Genomic DNA, 26,507 nt, shown 5'->3' with positions numbered 1-26,507 from the left:
GTTTCATTTGTTTTATTTTTTTAAGATTTTATTTATTCGTGAGAGACAGAGAGGCAGAGACACAGGCAGAGGGAGAAGTAGGAGCCCGATGTGGGATTCGATCCCGGGACTCTGGGATCACGGCCCAAGCCAAAGGCAGACACTCAACCGCTGAGCCACCCAGGCATCCCTCTAGTTTTATTTGAAAATGTGTTTTTATATAAATTATACAAAATTAAGGATGCATTCCCATATAAAAGGTAAATAAAAAATAAGACTAACTTTCTTAAGCTATTTTAAAATGACATTCTGAAAGGGAATAATTCTTTAGTAAACCTAGTAATTTGTCAAATTTATTTGAAATGTGAAAATTGTATTCATTTTTCTGTGTGTATGTGTGCATGCATGTATGATGTCTATTGCATTTACCTAGCATCAGATCTGCAGGCAAGGGATTCTATTTTTCATTGCATGGTATTTTAATTTCACCATGTAGCCTTTTCTGTATTCATGGATGAATGAACATTTCCTTTTAAACTCTAAGAATCTACCTGTGTCATCCAAAGTGTTTTGTATTATGGAGCATATTAAGCTAAGCTTTGGATGTATTACTGGTTATGGATATATGCACTTAAAATCACTTTACATTGTAGCCACTCTGAAAAACAGTACGGAGGTTCCTCAAAACGTTAAAAATAAAACTACCCTATAATCTAGCAATTACACTACTGGATAGCTACCCAAAGAATATGAAAATATTAATTCATAGAGATACATGCACCCCAATGCTGTAGTAGCATTATCTACATTATTATGGAAATAACCCAAGCATCCATTGACTGATGAATGGATAAAGAATCTGTGGTATATACATAAAATGGAATATTACTCAGCCATAAAAAATAAAATTTTGTCATTTGCATGAAATAGATGGAGCTAGATAGAGTGTATTTATGCTAAGCAAAATAAGTTAGTCAGAGAAAGACAAACACCGAATGATTTACTCATAATGTGGAATTTAAAAAAACAAAACAAATAAGCCTAGGGGGAAAAGAGAGAGAGGAAAACCAAGAAGCAGGCTCTAAACTATAGAGAACAAACTGGTGGTTACCAGGGGGGAGGTGGGTGGGAGATGGGAGAAATAGGTGAGGATTAAGGATGGCAGCTGCTATGAGCACCGGGTGTTGTATAGAAGTCACTAAATTGTACACCTGAAATTAATATTACGTTGCATGCTAACGGGAATGTAAATACAAACTTAAAAAAATAAAATCACTTTACATGTCCAATGTCAAATGACCAGTGATGAATACTTGCATTATTGTAGGAAGACATATGAGTCTCAGTAGGTAACTGCCATGAAATTCTTTGCCACAATATTACCTTTTTTCAAATGAAGTTCCTTTAAGTGTAGCACTGTGATAGCACAGCTACAGTTTCACATTTCCCTTGAACGTTGTGTGTCAACCAGACAGCCAATTCCTTCCTGTAGCACAGCATACAGCTGGACTCAGTTTGAACTCATATAATTAAATATGCAATATTACTCTATATTCTTGAAATAATGAAGGATGAGAGAAAATACTGTATATCTAAGACATCCAAGGGGGCACTCTAATGTCATCTCCCATTTGTCCAGCCATTTTGCCCAAATGCCACCTTGTAACTCATCAATGCAACATATTCACAATCTTCTAAATTAGATATAATGAGCCCTCCTTTCTCAGCAGTGTCATTAATCCAACAATTACTGTTTTGAAATGCCTGTCATATCATCTTTGTTCATTTACAAAGAGCATATTCTAGAAGCATCAGTATGTGGCTAATCCTTGAAAATTGTTTGCTGGGAACAAATTAATGAGGCATTGCACCCTCTTCTTTCCCCTGACAACTCAGGCTGCTTTCTCCAAGTTAGCTCATCCATCGCCCACATCTCAGATCTATAGCCACCCAGCAGAGTTGTGATATGAAGCTGCATTGTTGTGGGTATTTTCCTCATGCCAGGCCATTTGCACCGGTCTCTTTTTCACTTGGGGTCTTACATATGACTGTTTCTGTGAATGTGTGTGCTTTATGAGGACAGCCTTAATGAGCTATGGGCAAAAGATAATCCCTTGCAAATGCATCAATTGCATGGCTTTCAAATCAAATTTATAATGAAGGAAAAAGTAATTTTAGAGACTATTTCAGTTTTATCACTGTGGAATGAGGCAGTCAGGGCAAACAGTCAGCATGTTACTATTGAACATTTACTTTGTGCAAGGCAAAGTACAAAGATGGGGATACAAATTAGACTAGGCTCTGTCTTCCAAACATACCCTGGCTAGTTTCTTAGACAAGACTAGCTCACATGGAACAACATTTGAAGGGATTATAACAAAATATAAAGAAGAACTGCGATAATCCTAAAAGATGAACCAACGAAGTGGGAAGGGAATATGGACATGCAATAAATCACTTCTACCTGAAGTAACTGAAAGAGGAGAAGTGTCACTGTGGGTCTGGGATTGTACTTGCACTGGATTTCAAAAGCTGAGAGAGAATGTCCAGAGGTGGAGGTGTATGTGTTGAGGGGACATGGGACAACTGATGGGGGAGGAATGAAGAAGAATTGCAGATGATGGTGTTATTATGAGTAAAAACTTAAAATGGAAAAGGTTTAAGACACACAGCCAGCGTGGCTGTATGGGGCCAGTGGCAGCATTGTGCTCAGTGCTATGGGTAAGTAAGGGAGGTTGTTTCTTTTTTTTTGTTTGTTTGTTTGTTTTTGACTTTTTAAAAAAGATTTTATCTATTCATTTGAGAGAGAGAGAGAAAGAAAGAAAGAGAGAGAGAGAGAGAACAAGTGAGAAGGAGGGGTGGGAGAGAGGGAGAAGAGTTGGGAATCTGATGCGGGGCTTGATCTCAGGACCCAGGGATCATGATCTGAGCCAAAGGGAAGGCAGATGCTTAACCAACTGAGCCACCCGTGCCCAGGTTGAGGAGGTTTGTTATACAAGGCTACTATGCACAGTGCCCATGCTCCAGTAGAGAAGCTCAAGGTTATATATGTGGAATCATAGAACATTTCACAAACTCCTAGATGAGGTGTAATCGTTTCTTAGGGGAGCCACACAAATTTTCACAAACGGAGAAGCTTAAAACAAAATAAAATTATTCTCTTAGAGCCCGGGAAGCCCAAAGTCCAACATCAAAGTGTTGGCAAGGTGGGGCTCTTCCTGAAAGCTCTAGTAAAGACTCCTTCCTTCCCTCTTCCTCGCTACTGGTAGTTCCTGGAAATCCTTGGTGTCCCTTGGCTCATAGCTGCATCACTCCAGTCTCATGTTTGTATGACCTTCTCTGTGTTTCTTGGTGTCCTCTCCTCTTTGTATTAGTACAGCAGTCACTGGATTTACAGCTCTCTCGAATTCCAGGATGATCTCACCTCAAGATCCTTAACTACTTAATTCACAAAGACCTTATTAACAAAGAAGACCACATTTTGAGTTTCCAGGTGGACTTGCATTGGTGGGAGGCAGGGCACTATTCAGCCCATTACAAGTCTGTGCACATGTTAAAAAGTGACCAAAAGAAGGTAATCTTGTGGTCCCTACATACTCTTCCACTAAGTGGAAGGGTGACTTGATTCCTCTGAAGCTTTATTTTTATCTCTTTCTGTATTTATTTTTAAAGATTTTATTAACGTATGTATTTAGAGAGAGAGAGAGAGAGAGAGAGAGCTCATGAGTAGGGAGGCAGCAAAGGTGGAGGGAGAGAGAGTCTCAAGCAGACTCTGCTCTGAGTGTGGAGACTAATGCAGGGCTCCATGCAGGGTCTCCATCTCAGGACTCTGAGATCATGACCTGAGCATAAATCAAGTCAGATACTTAACTGACTGAGCCACCCAGGGGTGCCTCCTCTAAGCTTTAAAACCAAGTGTATATCTGTTACAGGCTGTTCCACATTCTATGAACATCTTTTTCTCAAGTAAAGTAATTTTATCTTTAGTAAAAATTAAGGCAGGTAGGCCCCCTCCTTGATTATCCTCAAAAGTGTCCTGCAGGAACTCCTTAGAAATTAGGGTTTCTGGGGGATTGCTGGGTGGTTCAGCAGTTTAGTGCCAGTCTTTGGCCCAGGGCGTGATCCTGGAATCCTGGGATCGAGTCCCACATCAGGCTCCCTGCATGGAGACTGCTTCTCCCTCTGCTTGTGTCTCTGCCTCTCTCTCTCTCTCTTTCTCTGTGTATCTCATGAATAAATAAATAAACTATTTTTTTAAAAAAAAGAAATTAGGGTTTCTATACATGCTGAATTATTGCTCACACTAATGTCATAGATTTCCTAAAGATCTTAAACTTTAAGACCACTGGGGGCTTAAATCCAAAATTTTTTCTATGGTCTTTCTTTCATCATGCTTTAAGTTGAAACTCTTAAAAAAATCATTGCTGGCCATCTCCTGAATTAACATGAGGGTAAAGATCATCCAACATCAATTAATATCACTACTTATTCTCTGGTCACACACATTTAAAAGGTACTACATTTCCTTAGTCTTCTTTTCTCTCTAGTTAATTATAATTTGCTTCCACTAAGTTAATGGACCCTAGAAGCATATTGACCATAATAATTTATCATCCAAACCAAAACATTTTTGAGAGCAAAAGGTGACACAATTAAAACTTGCAGGTGTAAGCCAGTGTAAACAAGAAATTTACCAGAACAAACCCAGAAGCTGCATCAGCCAATGTACCCGTCCAGGCTTATCTCTTTTGTGTCCAACACAAGTCCTGCATTTTGGCCAAACAGATGGCATTTCTTTATTTTCTGGGCAGATAAAAGATATTATATGTATCCTTTCCAAAATTCAATCCTGTGACATGTCACAATACATATTTAGTTAATATTTGTTGAAAATGATATAGCAATTACAGCCAGAATTTATTAAATACCTACTATGTGCCTGGACAAGGTACTTACATTGGAATATGATATACTCTTGGGGTTCTGAAAGGTTAAGTGGCCTTGAAGTTGTGCACAACAATTAAGGAAAGGGTCAGGATGGGGACATAGATTCCTTAATTCCAAATCCTACTGTTCATTCTACCTGGTACCTCTTTTGAAAGGTTCTTTAAGTCTCACTAGATAGAGATGGTTCTGAATCTGGTACCTCAAACACCATCCAGATCTATCTTGGTCCTTATTCCTGTACCCTGTCCAGCATGTTCCCCAATGTCTCCCTACCTCCTTTCTCTACATCTTATCTCCTACATCTCTGTCAAGAACCTCCTGTTACTTGAGACTTTGGGTAACAATATGTTTGTGCACATGAAAGTCTTTGTTAGGCAATATATTTATTTAGTAGAAGGAGGTTAAAGAATCTATGTCAGTAGCAAAACAAATTACAAAACTAGCTTGTGCTTCTGGAAATCAGGCAAAAGTCAGTGTTTTGATTGACTAGCTAACCCATTCTGAAATGAACAAATGCTCTGGTATTACCTAGCATTGCAAAAATGGATGTTGATGAATGGTTTCTGAGGCTCTGGGCCTTCAGCAAGGTGTCCGACATAAGATATCCTCAATCAAGGCCCCAGCTTTTACTTTGAAGCTGTGCTGAAATGATTTTCCTGGGAACTAATTTCAACAAAACATCAGTGACTAAAAATTTGCTCGGTGTTAAATCCCTAGCCGTCCAGGTGGTTCACCTTTTCTCCAGAGTCACTTACATTTTCTGTCATTACTTAGTAACCTGTGTCTATGCACAAGAATGGCAGATGCTTCATTCATCCTGGGACTATGTTGGGCAGCACAGTCCCCCACTGGGGGAATGCTCGACTCTTCAGAGCCTCAAAGGCACCACTCATCTCTTACCAGCAGGCTCCTAGTATGTTACAGCCTCAAGAATTGTCAAATGCCACTGGCCTAGAAAATATACTGGGAACACAAACAGGGGTATGTTGGCCTCACTTATCATCTTATGTTTGAAGGAAAAAAAGGTGCCTTTTGGCACAGTCTTGGTTACTAATCCAAGTTGCTTCCAATAAAGATTCAGAGATTAATAATTTGACTGCTTCTTATATTTTAGGGACACTGGGGTGTCTATGCATATCGATATTTATGTGAATTCTTGTATTGCTCAGAGGTAGGTTTTATATACTTTTAGAGATGTGAACTTTAAGGCTCAGAGACATAAAATGCTGCTCAGAGTTGACAATGTTAGGAAGCAGCAGGGATTCACACTCAGATTTGCCTCAATCCAAAGTTCATGTTCCAAATCTGTTCATAAAGGAGGATTTTTAAAAGTACTCTTAAATTAAAAGAGACTCAAATGAAATAGTAATCCAGATCCAATTTGAATTAAAAATCCTCTTTCCCTGACAGATGGTGGCCACACTTGTGGTGAGCATAGCATAACATGTAGAAAAGTTTGAATCACTCTTTTGGACACCTGAGACCAATTTAACATTGCATGTCAACTGTACTGAAGCTTTAAAACTAAGTAAAATAAAATAAAATTCTACCTTCACCATCACTGTCTTACCTGAATCCATGGAGTACAGTCTCAATTACTGTCAGCACTAGTTGCCAGTATCTAATATTGGACAAGCAAGGTAGTTCTAAGTAGAAGATGACTAATTCAGAGTCCACTCTCTTCATTAATATCCAATCTTCAGGAACTCTGATAAGTAGTGCCCAGTTATATCCAAAGCACATTAATTTATTGTCTTTGGCTTCTTTTTCATGTTTAAATAAGGAAATCACATAAGTCATTGAACAACAGAGCAACCCACTCAACAAATCCTTAGTATGTTCCTTCATCAGGGGTCATCTTGAGTAGAGAAAACTGAGAATTACGATTATTTCAAAGAATTATTGTGATTGCCACATTTATTTTATTTTATTTTATTTTATTTTATTTTATTTTATTTTATTTTATTATTTTATTTTGATTGCCACATTTTAAAATAAGGCAGCTGGCATGTTTGTGTTAGCAAGCAGGTAGTACTTTTGTTGATTATGAATGAATGGTGCAATGGGAAGGACATGAGCCTTGGGTTCAGATGGCCCCTTGTCAAGTCTCAGTCCTGCTACTCACATCAGGCTGGGTTGATGAATAACTTCATGAGCCCTATGTTCTGATCTCTAAATAAGGATGACCTCTGCTTTGCGGTGTTTTTAGAAAATTATCAGCACAAATGTCACTCATGGTAGGCACTCAATATGTGTTGCTAGTGCCACTATTTCTAATATGCTTGAAAGATGGTTTCAGGCAAATATATATACATACATACATATATATATATATATATATATATATATATATATATATATATATTCTGTATCTATATCTCTATCTGTACCTGCAATCCCATCTAATAATGACTCTCATTTAAAAGTAACGTCTATTACAAAAGGTAGAGTCCAGCTTGGCCATTATGCCATTAAAGTACTATGCTCATTTGTTGCAGTTCAGTATGACTTTGGCAATTGCAACAAAACTGTACAATTATTTGGCATAATTTATATACTACAACTGTTGTGACATCTATTTTCAACATGAGCATTTTAACACAAAGTAAATGGGGCAAAAATCTTCTAAATCCTCTAGCATCTGGCATTCAGGTACAATATTTGAAAGATCAGAATTTATAATTATGGAGAAATCAAGATAAAACATGCTAAGATTTAAAGATATATGATATATATGCACATATATTCAACACATAGATTTATTTAAAGAAAAATGTACATACATGTACATAAATCTAGAAATATATTCATGTAATATTTAAATCTATAAATTTATATTTACAATATGTCTTTAAATACTACTATGCATGTGTATGTACATATTTGTACATTGAAAAAAATTACAGGGATCCCTGGGTGGCACAGCGGTTTGGCGCCTGCCTTTGGTCCAGGGCGCGATCCTGGAGACCCAGGATCGAATCCCACATCGGGCTCCCGGTGCATGGAGCCTGCTTCTCCCTCTGCCTATGTCTCTGCACCTCTCTCTCTCTCTCTCTGTGACTATCATAAATAAATAAAAATTTAAAAAAAATTTAAAAAAAATTACAATGCAATTTTTCAACTCTAGCTTAAATAACAGGATCATACTTTTACCACAGCAGTTTCATTCATATATCTACATTTAAATAAGGTCATCTGTAAGGTTTCAAGTTTAAAAAAAAAAAATTACAAGGCTGCATTTACTCTAAAATTCTCACATGCTTAAAACACTCATGTAAACACAATGTCTGAAACACTACATGACATGGCACAAAGATATGCACTAGGTGGGGAAAGGTGAGGGGTATTGTCATAGAAACTTAAGACAGAAAGGACCCGCCTTCTCAGAGTAAATGCAGCCTTGTGTCCAGGATCTCTGTGCTACACAGACCTCCCCTTTCTCCAGTTTGGCTCAGACTCCTTCCTATTCACAGAAGCTACCACACACAGGCAGCCCGTGTGTTTAGAACATAGCACCAACTTGTTCATGCTTATCTACTCAGTCCTTATTGGTTTTTTCCACTTTGTTTTGTAGTCCATTAATGGGACTTTGGCTGCCGATTATTGCAGGGTGTCATAATGAGGACAGATAGGACAAAATTGTAGAAGAACCATTTCAAGATCAAAAAAATCTAAAAAATCTATCAAAATAGCTGGGGGAAAAAAATCATAGCACTAACCCTACTGACAAGTCAGAAACTCCATGCTCTCATCTACATGCCCATCTGTGCATATCCTTTCATTGTGTACCTTAACAAACATTTATCTTACTTTTGACGAGGGATTTCTACATTCTACTCTTGAAGTTCCCTTAATTTATTGCATGCAGAATGTGCCTAACAGATGCTTAATATCCTAAATTACAATCAGATAAGACAGGATGTTAGGGTTCCATGATTCTCTGGTACAGATTTTTTCTGCAAGTACATCTTTCCCACACGACAAAGCACCTGTGGTGTTCAGACCAAAATAATTCCAGCCTGGTTTTTATGACTCCTTCTCCCTACTTACAATAACTAAAAACAAATTAAGATCACCCTCCCCCCAACAAAAAACACCACAAAAGGCATTCATTGCTCTTTTATATAGACTTGAGAATTAAAGTCCAAATAATTATTAAATCATGAAACTGGAGAATTATTTGTAGGCTAGAGCCTAAACAAATTTAGTGACACCATGCAGTTGCTTCTCTAGTTCAGACAGCCGCTGCAAGAGGAATGGTGCGTTTGGTAACATGATGGGGAAGGATGCTCTCCCACATGAACAGTCACAATTGGCCAGGGAATTGAAACACAAGATTGACTCCTGCTCATGCTCATATTTTGTGGGTTCTCTCTTCTTTTTCTTATTAACATGAAGGGAAACAGAACTGGAAACCATACTTAACAGGAATCGATACCTATGCTGACTAGATTATGCTTTTCTCTTTACTATCAACTGCTATCATTTTAATCGCAAACTTAATGAAGCTTGCTTTCTTTTGGACTTTTTAAAGAATACTAGAGAGACTCATTGCCTCCTTGAGGTCCTTGCCAGGCCTGGAATCCTTCCATCTGACTAGAGCCAAGTAGGCACCCGGGGCTTCAGACTTTGGCCCAGAGCCTTTTTATTTAGGTGTCAGTAACTCCCCCAGGCTCTTCCTCTAGCTCTTCTGTCTGCTACCAGGATTCTCAGTGAATTGTTTTTAATGAGCCTGAGTGGGTAACTATCTTCACCTGTAACCACAAGATTTTACCTTCTCCACTATTTAGTTTATCGAAAAAAAATCTGACTTATTGAAATTGCTTTCCATTTTGTATACAAAGCTCAAAAGAAAGAAAATTGCAAGCCAATTTCCTCTGGGTGTCTTCACTAGGTGCATCACATACACCTACCTTCAATACTGATAGTAATATCTATTCTTCATTTATTTAGCACTGTGTAAAGTTGACACACATTAACCCATTTGCAGTTTCTGCAATGGTTCTCAACATAAGGTCCCTGACCAGCAGCACCAGAATTACTAGGGATTTTCTTATAAATCTAAATTCTCAGCCCCATTCTAAATTTACTGGATTAGAAGCTCTGCAGGTGGGGCCCAGCAATTTGTGTCTTAAGCTGTGTATGACATTCTGAAGCACATTTATTTTTGAGAATCTCTCCTTCATGGACCACATTAAGTAAACACATTCATATACCCACTTTGTAGAGGAGGAAACCGAGCCTTCTATGGATTAAATCATTTATCAAAGTCATAGAATTTCTAGCTGCTGGACTTCAAAGACTGATATAATCTAAGGGAGAAAAAAAAGAAAAAAAATCATGATAAAGACTAAATGAATCAAAGGTAGTTAATTAGATTTCTTCCTCTCAGTCACTATGCATTGCTAAAATAATTCAATATATTCACATAAAAAAATCTAATGCTTTGCTCCGTGTTAAAGTTGAGGTATTAACTCTGTTTTCTAAATCTAAAGTGGGTGTCTCCCAAACCTAACTGGTTTATATATATTGGAAATGCACTTATAAGTCAAGTTTCCTGTGAACTGCTGAGGGGCTTTAACAATAAGATTAATTTAATAGCAGTGGATTTAGAAGAATTAATTTTAACCAGATTATCCTCCTTCCCATGATTACCAGCTGCTGGATCTCATCCCATTACAAATGCAACCGGTTTGTAGGAGAATGCAAACATCTGCTCACCCCTAGAAAGTGTCCACATGAATATTAATCCTGAAGACTGCATGTTGAGTCTCTGTCCATGTGATGTGTTTAAATGCCACATGTGTTAATGTGTGAAAGTATTTACTCCTTAAAGAGGCTAGACCCCATGTTGGGAAGTTTTCTGAAACATCTCAACAAATTCTAACATTAAGAAGGGAAAACAGATGGACTTCATTGTGGAACTTTCAAGGGCTCATGTGGAGCCAGAGGGCTGGAAGGAAGCCTGCTGATTCTGGGGTAAAAGACCATGCTGTTGCTTTCACAATGCTGATTGGCCAGTTGTTCCTTCTTCCCTTTTCTGCAGAGCCTCATCCAGCGATAAGAGAATCTGATCAATAAAAAGTGCTAAGGACAAAATCAAGGGGATGATACATGGGAAATATCAAGCTTTGAGGGTCTGTTCTAAGCTGGATCCCTAGTGAAGCTCAGGCTTTCTTGCCAGGTATTATTGAACCCACAGCACAGCCCATAAAACAGAGTCCAAGCAGGGAAGAGGAATTGATGCAAAGGGCCTGGAATTTTCTAGATATATGCCTGCCATGGATGGGGAGAATCATTATAATAAGGTTAAGTGATATTATCAAGATCATACAAGCAACTGGTGGTGCAAATGGAATTCGACTCTACTCAAAAGCCTCTGCATTCCCCTCCACTCCTTGTTTCTGTTGGTCTGGTATGTGGTACTATCTCACTTTTGAACAGGTGGTCTCCATTAAGTCAGAGGCAAAATTCTAACCAGGGACTAACTTCTTAATTGAGCTTTTAGTTATGATCAACTATGAAATAAATATCTGTATTAAAAGCTGTATAAGAGAGAGAACCAAGGAGAGTACTATAAACAAAATCTCAAAAAATATATTTGATACCATTTTCTGATATGTAGTCCTTGTTATTTGACAACAATAACAACCAAAAACCCATCAAAACGAAGAAATAAACACATAATGACTTAATTTCTTCGTATGTAGCAAAAGAAGATATGTATGAGCAGGTAGTCTGCAATATCTAGCCACCCTTGGTCTTCAGGTTTATCTTATAGAATTCATCAGAGAAATCTTGTATCAATTTAGATTATTATTAGAGTATTTAGATTATTTTAGATTATTATTAATTCTGTATATCTCTGATACATCTTATACATGTTCCTGTAAGAATCTGTTTATATCTTATACATCTTCCCTTCTGATTTTGTTTACAGCACTTATCTTTCTGTGAATGTTCCTCCCTTCCTATAACTTTCTCTTCCTCCCTTCCTATGCTATGTTTGTATTAGTCACTCAGCCTTCTGTAGTTGCTGGGAATCCAAAGTAACTTGAACATGTTCCTTGCCCTGTGGAATCATCTGTGTCCCTTGCACTCTACTCACCAGGACACTTTCTCAAAGCTTCCTGCTCCTGGATGGTCATCAGTGCTGCTTGTATACATATGCTCTGTTGCAGTGTCATTTACCTTCTCCTTGATGGCTCTGCACATCCAGAGAAGGCATTAACCACACCAGAACACCCCCTCTTTTTTTTTTTTTTTTTTTTTTTTTTTGTCAAACACCTAGTACACTATGTGGTGTGTAATGAGAGTTTAAAAGATATATGTTGATGGTCATGAGATTCTTGCTCTCAAATTGTTTTCTGAAATTGGTAGACTTAATAAATGGGTATGAATCATGAAGATCAAAGAACGTCTCCCTGGGATGTCTGGCTCAGCGGTTAAGCACATCTGCCTTTGACTTAGGGCATGATCCTGGAGTGCTGGGATCGACTTCTACATCAAGCTCCTGCATAGATCCTGCTTCTCCCTCTCCTTCTGCCTTTGTCTCTGCCCCTCTCTTTCTGTGTGTCTCATGAATAAATAAATAAAATCTTTTAAAAAAAGAGAGCATCTCCCAGATAATTCAGAAGTCACTCAAGGATGAAATCAGAGAACTGATGAGCTAAATGTATAATCCATTGTTTCAGTTGATCTCTATGTGATAAAAGTGCTAGGTAACATATGCAAGCCCTTTATATTAAGAAAGATTCCATAAAGCTACAGGAAATCATAGACCACCTTATCATATAGGCCAAAAGACTATACAATAAAGGACTAGATTCCTGATGTATTTAGGAAGAGGCAACATGATTTTCAGAAAAGAAAGCTGTAATCTAAATATTACTAGTATACAGTATATTCAGAAAGGAGTGGGGAGATTGTGAGGAGGCTGGAATCTGTCATGTATTATTGGTCATCAGTGAGGCCTACTGGCATGGAAATTGCACTGAAGGAAAGGTATCAAAGCCCCTAGTTATGAAAGGATTTGAAAAACTATTCTGTAGTGGAGGAGAAGACATTTTCATGTCTACGTTGCATTAGCAAACAACTGGTTCAGTGAGTAAACACTTGAGGCAGACTTTGGCTTTGTATACATTAGTCTCTCCCAACTCTAGATGTGATGATCTCTTTTACAGAATCAACAGAAGACTAAGGCCAGAAAGCTAGTTCTAAACCTCCTTCTCAGCATAGCACTTGATTGCAGAGCCACCAGCAGGAAGGATATGAAATCAGTTAGCAAAGCTATAATGTGTTATGGATCCCTTCTGGGCATTGTCATGTCCTGTAAGCTTCCCCCGCCCCCCCCCCCCAAACCTCACCATGTTGGTTCAGACCAGATGGTACTCGAATTTCCACTTTGGTTTTACTTAGCAGGCTACTTTTCCCCTGGACCAGAATGTGTCCTGATTCCTACCCATTTGGCACCAGCCCTTTGAGAATATTAGGTCTTAATTCTTATGCCATCAACCACTACCTAAGGTGTTATCTGGTCATTTAGGTGCTTGAGTTTTATGGACAGACAGAATTAATGTGCATCTTGGTCTATCATTTTACTACTCATGTGATATGGGCTAGGTTTCTTGGCTCTTCTGAACCTAAATTTTCTCCCTCAAAATAGAAACAATTCATTAGGCTTATTTAGAAGGTATTAGGTTATATCTTTGGTAATCTTAGCTGAGTGCTTATTCATTTGGGTGTCAGATAAAGTAGCTCCTTCACAGCATTGGGCTTCCTGGAATATAGATCCCAGAAGAATCAATCCAATTCACTACAACCCTTTGGATGTATTCTGAACTGCTATTATTTCTTTTGTAGGTGCCAGACCTGTGAAATTCCTTGCTTTAGTCATGACCTCAACTCTTTAAGCTTCTTGTCTCCTCCAGTGGTCTATATCACTGTGGTCCTTGCATCCTTTATGAAAGAACCTTCTTATATTATGGCATGAGGAATGATCAGAGTGGTACCATCTCAAAATATATGACCTGCATCAAGCAGAGACTGATTGTGAATGCCTTGTTTAATGGAGACTAGAAAGAAGTAAGTGATCATGTAGGTAAAACAGACCACTAATATCTTCATGGTCAATACTGAGGAATCCACTAACAACAGATACTTGTTTAAAATCAGTACCTGAGAGGGGCTCCTTAGATTATCTCTGGAAAAGGTGAGTAGAGTAAGTTTTCCTACAAAGGATCAACAGAACTTTAACATTGGTAATAGGATTAAACCTAGAAAAAAAAAAAGGCAAATGACTAAAAGAAAGAGAAATTAGTAAAATCCGGGATTCTTAAAATTGCTTCTAATTCTTATTATCTGTCATCATCATAATAAAATGCAGTAGGAGAAGCATAAAACTTACTGAAGTTTATAGGTGACATTAAAGTCTCTAAGTAGAAGGCACTTAGAGTCGAAGTATAGAGTTTGTATGAATGTATGTATGTATGTATGTGTGTAAAAGTGGCCAGAAAAGGCAAACATATTATCCTATATGCCTCAATAAAAAGTATTTTCTTTATAAACTAAATGTGGTTGAGATGGGGCCTGGAGATTAGGTATAAAATGACTTTAGGGACTTCAGGTAGACTTTTCTTTGTCTTTTGTGCATGGTGGTTTTCTAGTGGTGAAATTCTTGGATACAAAAGGGTAACAGAATTGTGATATATATTATCTTTTATATCCAAGAAGTGTGGTGAAAGGTAATAGAATCTGGGAGCTCTGACAATGGAGTGAATGCACCTTTAACATGTACTGACGGAACCTACCTTATGAGTTGAAGATCCTTCTATTAGCTTCTTGCCCTGTCCCAATAAGAATTTATTAAATACTTGTGAGTCCATTGACTGGAAAGATTACCCTGAGATGCTGCTGTAGCCAGAATGGGTATGAAATTTGCCATCAGAAAGTATATTGAAAATGAAATATATATCATTCAATCCTCATATGAGGCTTTTGTATCCATAGCTAATGTACTTGGCGTAGCTGATTTATGCAGAAACATGCAGAGAAAAGAGGAAAAGCTCAAGAAAAAGACTAGTGAAAATTTCCCTAAAATTTTTTAATAGATCTAAAGATGGAGAAGTCTATCTTAGGTGCGAAGAGGAAAGGATCCTAACTGACTTGCACACAATCATAAGCAATGTGGATAAAGTGATTTTATGTATTTATTTACTAAAGATTTTATTTATTTATTCATGAGACAGAGAGAAAGAGAGAGAGGCAGAGACACAGGCAGAGGGATAAGCAGGTTCCATGCAGGAAGCCTTGATGTGGGACTCGATCCTGGGACTCCAGGATTATGCCCTGAGCTGAAGGTGGCGCTAAACCGCTGAGCCACCCGGGCTGCCCGATAAACTGACTTAAAAATAGAGAACACCATATTTTAAAACACAGGCATGAGTGGTTGTCTTTGAAATTTCAGAGTGATAAATATCAGAAAATAAAGGAAAGTGTCAATGCACATAAAGGAGAATGAGTTTATAGAATACTTACATGCTTTTGTGGGAAACAGAGATGGATTCATTAAGGGTTTGAACATACATAGGAGGGACTCAGAATTGAAGCAGTATTTCATGCATTTGGGCCTATCTTTCCAAATGACTGGTAACAGGACTCTGGTCTGCATGGATTTAATTAGAGGTCCCTTTGTTCCAAATATATTTATCCATTTTACCAAACATAGGTTAATGTTGCTCCTCAGAGTTAGAATCTTAATATTTGTAATTTTTTTGGCATGTCTACAAGCCAACCAGGAAAAGATTTTAAATCAGCTAAGATTCTAAAATTGTCACTGAGTTTGTCCCTGAGACCTTCACACCTGATTATTTAGTGAAGTGGGAAACTCTGGCTTGTTCATAAATCATGATTCATCTCTAAGCAGATGCTTGGTGGCCTCATTCATGAACATTCCATTCAGTGCCAGATCAGAAATTCTTCAAATTGAATTTTTAGGGCATGAATATTTGATATTGTACATTGTACAGATAGATATATTTTCAGGATGAGAACTTTGTAAAATACAATAAATCCCTTGAGTACTGGTAAATTGATATCCCATCCGCGACATGTCCTAAGTTGTATTGTTTGCTAACTCAATTTTAAAAAGCATTACAAACTTCACATCATCTGAAAATTGACAATCTTCGAAAGACTGTGTGAAAGTCTCATTCTAGAGATTCTCTACTTCCACAAGATATATCATTCCTTAATTAATTCAGTACTTGATATTGATGCTTTTAGGTATTGACTTTTTATGAAAAGTTAAATAGAATAATTTAGAGATTTTTATAAAAAGTCTCTTGTTTGGCTGTTGCTCTCATCTTGCTTATCAGGCTTAACTCTGGTAAATCTATAATCTTACTCTAATTTTAAATTTAAAATAAAAAGTAAAATGAATACATAAAACTTCTCGAGGTAATCTATTCATCCAGCAGCCTAATCTTGTGGAAATAATAATGAATATTAACCACAAGTCAGATTTTACTTATGTCCATGAAGTATCTGGTTAAATACTGAGTCTATGTTTGATGGACATAGAGTTTCAGAGTTTGAGCCCTCTATATGATATAGAAACACAGTGTGATATTATTGCTGTGTTCTCACTCATATTTTAGCAACGTGAATAAAACAATAGAGCTTAACATTATTTTTACAGAGTGGGTCCAATAAAGTTTGTATTTAAAGTGAGAAAGGTAAATCAATATTGTGAAACTGAAAAAAATAAGTTCAATAAAGGAGAAATAGAAAGTACAGTTTTGCAATCATGTACTTTTAGAAATAAATCTTAGTTTTGTATTCTGGCACCACCAGTAGGAGCTTGTGTCAGTCTCTGTGAGCTTCATGCCTCTATGTGCTGTCTATGAGACACTTCAGAGATAAAGCAATGGTGACTGAAAGGTAAGGGATGAAAAAGGACATTCCATGTGAATAGAAAGCAAATGAAAGCTGGGGTAGCTATATTCAATCAGACAAAATAGACTTTAAAACAAAGACTGTGATAAAAGGAAAAGAGAGTGGTACATGGTAAAAGAATCAAAAGAAGAAGATATAACATAAATATCTATGCACTATGCATAGGAGCATCAAGTATATAGAGGAAATATTAATAGACGTAAGGGTAAAAATTGGGGGGACTATAATAATAGTAGGAGACTTTAACTCTTCACTTACATCAATGAAAAGATTATCCAGACAGAAAAATCAATAAGGAAACATCAGCCTTAAATGGCACATTTTGCCAGAAGGATTTAACAGGTATAGATAGAACATTCCATTCAAAAGCAGCAGGATACACATTCTTCTCAAATACACATGGAACATTCTTTAGGATATATCACATGTTAGGCCTCAAAACAAATCTCACTAAATTCAAGAAAAATTGAAATCATATCAAACATCTTTTCTGATAACAATGTTATGAAACTAGAAATTACAATGGGTGCTTGGGTGGTCTCAGCTGGCTAAGTATCTGACTCTTGATTTTGGCTCAGGTCATAATCTCAGGGTCATAGGATTGAACCCTGCACCATGGTCCATGATCAGCATGAAATCTGCTTGTCCCTCTCCCTCTGCACCCCTCCTCTCCCCTGTTCACAAGTTATCTCTCTCAAATAAATAAAAATAAATAAAATATTTAAAAAAAAGAAATCAATTATAAGAAGAAAGCTAGAAAAACTACAAATGCATGGGTATTAAACAACATGTTAGTAACTACTACTGGATCAGAGAGGAAGTCAAAAGAGAAAGAAAAACCTAGAGACAAATGAAAATGGAAATATGGCATACTAAAATCTATGGGGTGCAGCAACAGCAATTCTAAGAAGGAAGTTCATAGTAATTACTACAGGCCTACCTCAAGAAATAAAAAAAATCTCAAATAAGTAATTTAACTTGACACCTAAAGGAACTAGAAAAATAAAAACAAAGTTCAAAATTAGTAGAAAGAGGGAAATAAGAAAGATCAGAGTGGAAATAAATGAAATAAAACTAAAAACAAAACAAAATAAAAACAAAAGACTACCACCACCACCACCAAACACAACATAATAGATAACATCAATGAAACTAACAACTGGCTCTTTAAAAAGACAAATAAAACTGACAAACTTTTTGCTAGACTTACCACAAAAGGGAGAGGACTCAAATAAAATTAGAAATGAAGGAGAAGTTATAATTCAAACCACAGAAATAAGAGGGATTGGAAAAGACTATTATGAATGATTACATGCCAATAAGTTGGACAACCTAGTAGAAATGGTTAAAGTCCTAGAAACCTAGATTTATCTAAGACTGAATCATGAACAAATAGAAAATTTCAGTAGACCAATTGCTATAAGGAGATTGAGTCAGCAATAAAATTTTTTTCCAAGAAACAAAAGTCTAGGACTAGATGGCTTCATTGGTTAATTCTACCAAATATTCGGGATCCCTGAGTGGCGCAGCGGTTTGGCGCCTGCCTTTGGCCCAGGGTGCAATCCTGAAGACACGGGATCGAATCCCACGTCGGGCTCCCGGTGCATGGAGCCTGCTTCTCCCTCTGCCTGTGTCTCTGCCTCTCTCTCTCTCTGTATGACTATCGTAAATAAATAAAAAAAAAAATTAAAAAAAATTCTACCAAATATTCAAAGATTTAATACCTATTTTCAAACATCCAAAAAAATAAAGAGGAGGGAATGCTTCCAAACTCATTTTATGGGGCCAGTATTACCCTGATACTAAAACTAGACAAGGACAACATAAAGAAGAAAATCAAAGCCAATATCCCTAATGAACATAGATGCAAAAATCCTCAACTAAATATTAGTAAATTGAATGTAACAATACGTTAAAAGGGTTATACACCATTATCAACTAGGATTTATCACATGGATACAAGATTCAACATCTACACATCAATCAATGTGATATATCACATTAACAAAAGTGAAAGATAGAAATCATATGATCACCTCAATATATAGGGAAAAAACATTTGACAAAACTCAACATCCATTTGTGATAAAAACTCTCAACAAAGTGGTATAGTGGGAATGTAGCTCAACATGATAAATGTCATATATGACTGAACCACAGCTAATATCATATTCAACAGTATAAAGCTGAAAGCTTTTCCTCCTAAGTATGCCCACTCTCGCCACTTTCATTCAATATAGTATTGCAAATCATAGGCATAACAATCTTGTGCAAAAATCTGTTGTGTCTCTACACACTAATAACAAAGTATCAGAAAGAGAAATAAAGATATCCCATTTACAATTGCATAACAAAAAAACAAAATACCTAAAAATAATTTTAACCTAAGAGGTGAAACACTTGTACACGTAAAACTATAACTCCTGATGAAAGAAACTGAGAACACAAATAATTGGAAATATATTTCATGCTTATGGATTGGAAGACTCACTATTGTTAAAATGTCCACACTACCCAAAGCATTGTATAGATTCAGTGCAATCCCTATGAAAATTACAATGGCATTTTTCATAGAAGTAGAAAAAAGAATTCTAAAATTTATATGGAACCACAAAAGGCCCCAAATAGCCAACACAATCTTGAGAAAGAGCAAAGCTGAAGGTATCATGCTTCCCGATTTCAAACCAAACTACAAAGCCATAGTAGTCAAAATATGGTATGGCATTGGCATAAAAACAGACATATAGATCGATGGGACAACATGGAGAGCCCAGAAATAAACCCATGCATACATGGTTAATTAATTTATGACAAAGGAGGCAAAATATATAGTGGAGAAAAGACTGTGTCTTCAACAAATGGTGCTGGCAACACTGGAGAGCTACATGCAAAAAAGTGAAACTAGACCACTATGTGACAACATCAACATAAACTAACTTGAAATGGATTAAAGACTGAATGTGGGAAGGAAATCTGAATGGACATTTTTCCAAAGAAGACATCCAGATGGTCAACAGGTACATGAAAAGATGTTCATCATCACTAATCATCAAGGGACTATAAATCAAAACCACAATAAGATATCGTGTTATGCTTGTCAGAGTGGTTATTATTAGAAAAGACAAGAAATAACAAGTTTTGGCAAGGATGTGGAGAATAAGCAACCCTCATGCACTGTTGTTGGGAATGCAAACTGGTGCAGCCACTATAGAAAACAGCATGGAGGTGCCTCAAAAAATTAAAAAAAAAAAGAATAACCATATGATCCTGCAATTTCCATACTGATTATCTATCCAAAAAAATGAAAATGCTAATTCAAAGAGATATGCAACCCTATGTTCAATGCAGAATTATTTATAATAGTCAATGTATGCTAACAACCTAAGTTTCCATCAGTGGGTGAATGAATAAAGATGTTGTGTACACATATACACACATTTTATACTTAACCATAAGAAAGAATGAAATCTTGCCATTTACAACAATATGGATGATCCACAAGGGTATTATGCTTAGTATAAGTCAATTAGAAAAAGACAAATGCCATGTAATTTCATTTACATGTTGAAACTAACAAAGTAAACAAACAAAATCTAGACTCTTAAGTATGGAGAACAGATTCCTGTTGCCAGGAGGGAGGAGTTGGGGTTTGGACAAAGTGGGTGAAGAAGATCAAGAAATACAATCCTGCAGTTATAAAGTAAGAAGTCATGGGAATACAATGTACATCATGGAAGATACAGACAATAATATTATATGGACAATAGTATTATATGACCACAGATGGTAACTAAACTTATTGTGGTAACCTTTTTGCAATATAGACAAATGTTGAATCATACATTGTATACCTGAAACGAATATAATCTTGCATATCGGTTATACCTCAATAAAAACATTTAGACAAAATGACTCAAAAATACAATTCATTCTGAAAAATGACCAGTTCTGATTGAAAATGCCAAAGAAAATAAATAATCCAACATCTATTTGTCCCTCTCAAGTCAACATAAAACCATAAAATTGTTCCTCAAAATAGAAGGTGTGCTTATTTCTCATTTCAAACTAAAAGCAAAACAAAAGAAAGCAAACACCTGTAAAAATTTATGGAGGCTTCAAAACTGAGTGAATAAAATAGAATAGTCCCCCAAAGCCCTATTTAAAAAAAACATTTTGAAGTCTTATTTATTTAAGTAATTCCTACCCCCAATGTGGGCTTGAACTCATGACCCCAAGATCAAGGATCACATGATCTTCCAACTGAGCCAGCCAGTCACACCTTAAAATCCAATTTTTAAGAAGAAAACCCACGCTCCCTATAAATATTACAACTTAATGTCACAGGCAATCCAGAATAAAGATGACAACAATAGTATTATCAAGATCCAATCTGCCATAACTAATCTCAATCCTCAATTTACTATTATTTTCAATTAGCAATATTGATGAGTAGGCTATTATCAAATAACAATGAACATAAAATAGAAATTTGTTTCCAACTAGGTGGGGCCAACACAGAAAAATATGGACAACAGCCATTCAAAACATATGTGGCATTAGTTTAACAGTGGAGACAATGATGGAGACTGAGGACAGATTACTCTATCAACCGCCAAATCCTCACGAATTATGTACATTTAGAAAAAATAAATAAATATTGGGAGATGTTTTTCCCTAAATTGTTAGCAACATACAATAACACATTATTAGTGCATGAGTTTCTGAAGCCCCCTCCAGGTGCCTCTTGCTGTGCCGCTGTCTTCCTTTCTAACTTCAGTCTGGGGACAGCCTTTCACTATACAAGGAAGGTCAAGAGCTTGGGTCTTGGGCGGGGGAGTAAAGTGCATTTTCACAACTTGGAGCACGTTATCCTTTGCTTCTAGGTGAATATTGTTTATAATGACAAAATGAGTTTGCATTTTGTATTTGTCTTTCTAAACCTTTTATTCATTTTCAAATCTTGAATAGAGGCCGTTGAGCATAGTGCCTTTAAAGTCAGACCAGACTACAGATTCTCATACTGAGATTTGCCAATTGTTAAGTGTTGGTCAGATTACATAACTGAGCTAGCTGGGTCACTACAAGATATGAAAGATGCCTGATACATGATGAATAAGTGAGTAAATAAATACATATTCAATAAATCAATATGTTCTCATTAACAATCAGACTCTTGTAGTATCCTTCTGTTTTCATAGATGAAGAATGGAGACCCAGTCAGTGAATTACTCAAGTTACCAGAAGAGGAGGAAACATGAAACTTTTTTGCAGCGGACATCCTAATTTCCCTTGGAACTGTAGCCATGCTGGAGATAGGACGCATATACTGTCTAATTATTTCTGAATGGGCACTCCACAGTAATTAAGCTACCAACAATCTGGGTATAGGAAAATGATAGAAATGCTCACTGGTTACGATTATTACATCTCAGATTCATTCATCGGAAGAAAAAAGATGTCCTACCCAGATGCTGTCTTCTTGCTTGTACTGTTTCCAGTTGCGTCCTGTGTCACTGAACATCAGGCTGTAACTCGTCACCCAGTCAGAGCTTCCGTATCTTCCCTGCGTGGCCACTGCTGTAATCTCCACTCTGTTTCCCAGGTCCATCTGGAGCCACTGTTGAGCATTGGAATCTGCTGGGGACCAACCGCCAGTTCCTGGAAGAAGATCAGAGAGAAAGAGAGTTGTAGTAACATCCCACATGGCTGCAACTTTCAGCTCTCAAAAAGAAACGAAATGGTGTGCCACTAAGATGTCTTTACCCCCCAATGTGCCCTGCTTATCCCTGCTTGGCCTGACTTCCATTCTCATTTTCCATCCTATTCCCTTTCATGGTTCAGGATGAATCCATAACTCTTCCTGTTGTTCCTTCCATAACTTGGTTCCTTCCATAACTCTTCCTGTCTTTCCTCAGGCATTAGTTTGCATTTTCTGGATTCTTAGTAAAATCAGTATTACTTAAATATTTTTATTTTCTTACAATCCTAATCTTGTAAGATGTTTTCTAACCCCCACCTGACGGGGATCTCCTTCTTTTCTTCTTTTCTCCACTGTTTCATCCCTCCCTCTACCACAGCCCAGACTTTTAACTGTGGATACAAAGGTGAAAGATCATTGACTGTGTCTTTGATTCTGTCTCATCCATTCGACTCATGTACACAGAGCACCTAGAGCATTTTGGGTACCAAAGAGGGACATACAAACAAAAATGTGCAATGTGATGTGACAGGAAGCCTCATGAAAGGCAAACACAAGTATAATAGGAGCACAGTGGACAGGATGTCTCAGGGATGATTGGAAAGTTCCTGAGACAGTAGAGCTGAAATCCAAAGCAAGTATGACCATTTTGCAGGCAAACAAGGTTAAATAAAGAAAATGTTGGTGAGATCAGACAGGGCCAAGGGAACAGCATACATAAAATCTCAGAGGGACATGAAAGAGCGTGCTGCCTTTCTGGATCTACATGAGATTCAGTATACTTGCCACACAGAAACATTCTCACGTGTGACAAAAGCCTTTAGGCCCTACAATTTCATTATTTGACACAGTGGAACTTTGCAGAAGATCAATATTAGCTCTCGTTTAGTTGGAAGACTTGTGGTCTCCATCTTCTATATTAATTTCACATAGGAATGAAGAAGTCAATAATCATTTTTACTAGACCCAAGAGTTCACAAATCTTCCAAATCCCGAAGGGGAATCCTGGAAAGGCAGAATGTGTATGCCACGGGGGTGGCAGGATGGGGGCTGGAGGGGGTGAGAGGGAAACAACACCTCTGTGAAGTACCTTGCTCCGGGTCAAAATGGTGAGTTAATTAAATTTTCAACTTCGAGGGCTTAATCAACAAATTCCTTTGTATTTCAAACTATGTCATTGAAGATCATTTTAGTAATGTCCTGGTCTGCTTTGTCACTATCTCGGAAGGAGACAATGGGACTTCTCCTTGGAAACTGAGAACTATTCTGAGCCCTGACTCCCCAGTGCAGACAGGCTGTCATTGATGGAAGCCGACATGTAGACATGGGAGATGGAGGATGCGAGGTGGACTGTACTTTGGTCATAGGCACTTCGTACAAGTTGTGGTTTGATTTTTTTCTAATAAATAGCTACTGCTGTTGGGCTTTTATTTGATATTTTTAAAACATCTCCTAGAAGATTGAAATGTAGAGAAAGGAAGAGAAGGAATATATTCAGCATCTATTATGGAATGCATTTTATTAAGTGATCCACAAGACATGCATACAGTTGTAGATATGACTGATTTCCCTAATATACATTCTTTCTTCTTCTGTGGTGGGTGTAAGGCTTAATTTCATTTTCATCTCTCCATACTATTACAGTTATAGCCACAGAGATAAGTTCTCTCCAATCAAAACATGACTAGGAAGAAGATGTGCTACTTCTAAGCCTACTGGTCTCGTCCCCATTTGCTTTCTCTTTCTCTCTCTCTCTGTGTATGTGTGTGTGTGTGTGTTTATTTAAATTCAATTAGCCAACATATAGTACACCATTACTTTTGAACGTAGTGTTCAATAATTTATCAGCTGCATATAACACCCAGTGCTCATCACATCACATCCCCTCCTTAATGTCCGTCACTGAAGCACCACATCCCTCCATCCACCTCCTCTCCAGCAACCCTCAGTTTGTTTTGTATAATTAAGTCTCTCATGTTTTTTCTCCCTCTCTGATGACTGCTCATTCAGTTTTTCCTCCCTCCCCTATGATCCTCTGAGCTATTCCATATGTGTGAAACCATATGATAATTATCATTCTCTGGTTGACTTATTTTACTCAGCATAATACCCTCCAGTTCCATCCATGTAGATGTAAATGGTAGGTATACACCCTTTCTAGTGGCTGAGTAGTATTCCACTGTATCTTTATACTATATCTTCTTTATCCATTCATCTGCCAATGGACATCTCAGCTCTTTTCACAGTTTGGCTATTACAGACATTACTGCTATGATCATTGGGGCGCAGATGCCCCTTTCAATCACTACATTTGTACCTGTGGGGTAAATACCCAGTAGGGCAGTTGCTGGGTCATTCCCCTTCTACTACTGATGGACGCAGTTGGCACCAAGGCCCACTAAGTGGTAGAACAACAGAGAAAGATCCTGGATTCCAGTATCATCACATGAAGGAAAGCATCTGCCTACTTGAATGCCTGCCCCAAATAATAATGTGAACAAGATCTAAACATCTATGTTTTTTAAGACATTGCACATTGGAACTTATTTGATATTGTAGTTCATTCTACTTTAAAACATACATGATATTCTGTGAAATAAATGCACAGTTCCCGTTATTTGGTTAAGGAGACTGAGATCCAGCAAGTTTAGAACATTTGACATTCAGGATTCAAGCATAGCTCTTTGAGACTATTTTGTAGCAGAAAAAAAATGTTTTTAAAAATCCAGAAAAATCAATGAAGAGGAAAGGCACTTGGAGGAGGCATTTGAGCAGACAGTCTGACATGCCAGATCTGGAAGTACATTTTTATCAACCAGCTCTGTCTTCACTAACCTGTCCAAAATTCCCTGTCTGGACTGCCTTCTCTCAACTTCTCACAACTAACAGGGAGGCGTAAGAAGAGCTTTTACATTTCAAGAAAAAAAAATTCCAAAGTGATTCTGAGCCTACTCTTTATTTCCATTCAATTTCACCTCCTGCCCATTTCGTGAAGCCTCTTTCTTCTTAAGTGGAAAGAAAAAGCAAAGTTGTATAAACTATATGATCTCAACAGTATTAAAACATGATAGAAGAGAAATTTGTATGGTGATTTCTTCTGAGTGATGAAAATATGAGTGATTTCATTCTTTTATGCTTTTTGCCTGTAACATATTTTCTATTATCAGCATGCCTTTCTTATATAAATGGAGACTCACATTATTCATATTTATATGGTTTATTGCATAAAGAATATGTACAGCAATTGGACAGCTGGGGACAACTCGTGACTTTTTGTGTGATCATCACTATTTTTGAAATCAAAATCTTCAAACCTTAATTAACTATTTATCTTTTATCCTCAATAATCCACAGCCAGACTTCCTAGTCATGCTGTAGGATTTTTTATTTTCTTCATTTATTGTAATTATCCTTATCATACTCATATATGATAGGACCTTATGTTAAGAATGGAAGAGAGAAAACAAAATGACAAAGAACTCTTCCTGTCACCTTGCAAAGCATAAAATCACAGAAGACTGACCAAAAACCAAACCAAACCAAACCAAGACAAGACAAAACAAAAGAGGGAGTGCTAATGCTAGATGATTTCTTCAAATTTGTCTCAAGAAAATCACATCTCCCTTTTGCCCACAGTAAAATCACCCTGAAATTAACCAAAATGGAATTGTTGCTGTTCACCTTCATTAACACATCAAATTAAAAATGCTCCTAATCTAGAAGCTTCAGCCTAAGGTCTTAAAACAGAGGGACACTATCTGGGTGATAATTGCCAAGAACTCTTTCCCGCTGTTGAAGATGTTCCCTGCATTACAGCTAATAGGCCAAGCATCCAGGGTCACCATGGTTGCTATGGCAAACATTTTGTTCCTTGCACCAAACAATAAATGTGTTTTCAAAACGATGAGAGAAGCCTAAAGATACTATT

The 26,507-nt window shown here is 37.2% G+C and overlaps 1 protein-coding gene across 1 annotated transcript in view; it reads right to left on the bottom strand.

The window, feature by feature from the left end:
• The window catches only part of CNTNAP5 (contactin associated protein family member 5), a 798,328-nt gene that overhangs the window by 576,358 nt on the left and 195,463 nt on the right, over window positions 1-26,507 (bottom strand). Inside the window, exon 3 of the mRNA XM_055316368.1 lies at window positions 22,346-22,539. Within this exon, the coding sequence (XP_055172343.1) occupies window positions 22,346-22,539 (194 nt within the window). The remainder of the gene's footprint in view (window positions 1-22,345; window positions 22,540-26,507) is intronic.

The sequence above is a fragment of the Nyctereutes procyonoides genome, unplaced genomic scaffold (assembly GCF_905146905.1).
Source record: "Nyctereutes procyonoides isolate TBG_1078 unplaced genomic scaffold, NYPRO_anot_genome, whole genome shotgun sequence".
Lineage (NCBI taxonomy): Eukaryota > Metazoa > Chordata > Mammalia > Carnivora > Canidae > Nyctereutes > Nyctereutes procyonoides.
The sequence above is the reverse complement of the archived record's forward strand: the minus strand, read 5'-3'. Positions and strand labels throughout refer to the sequence as shown.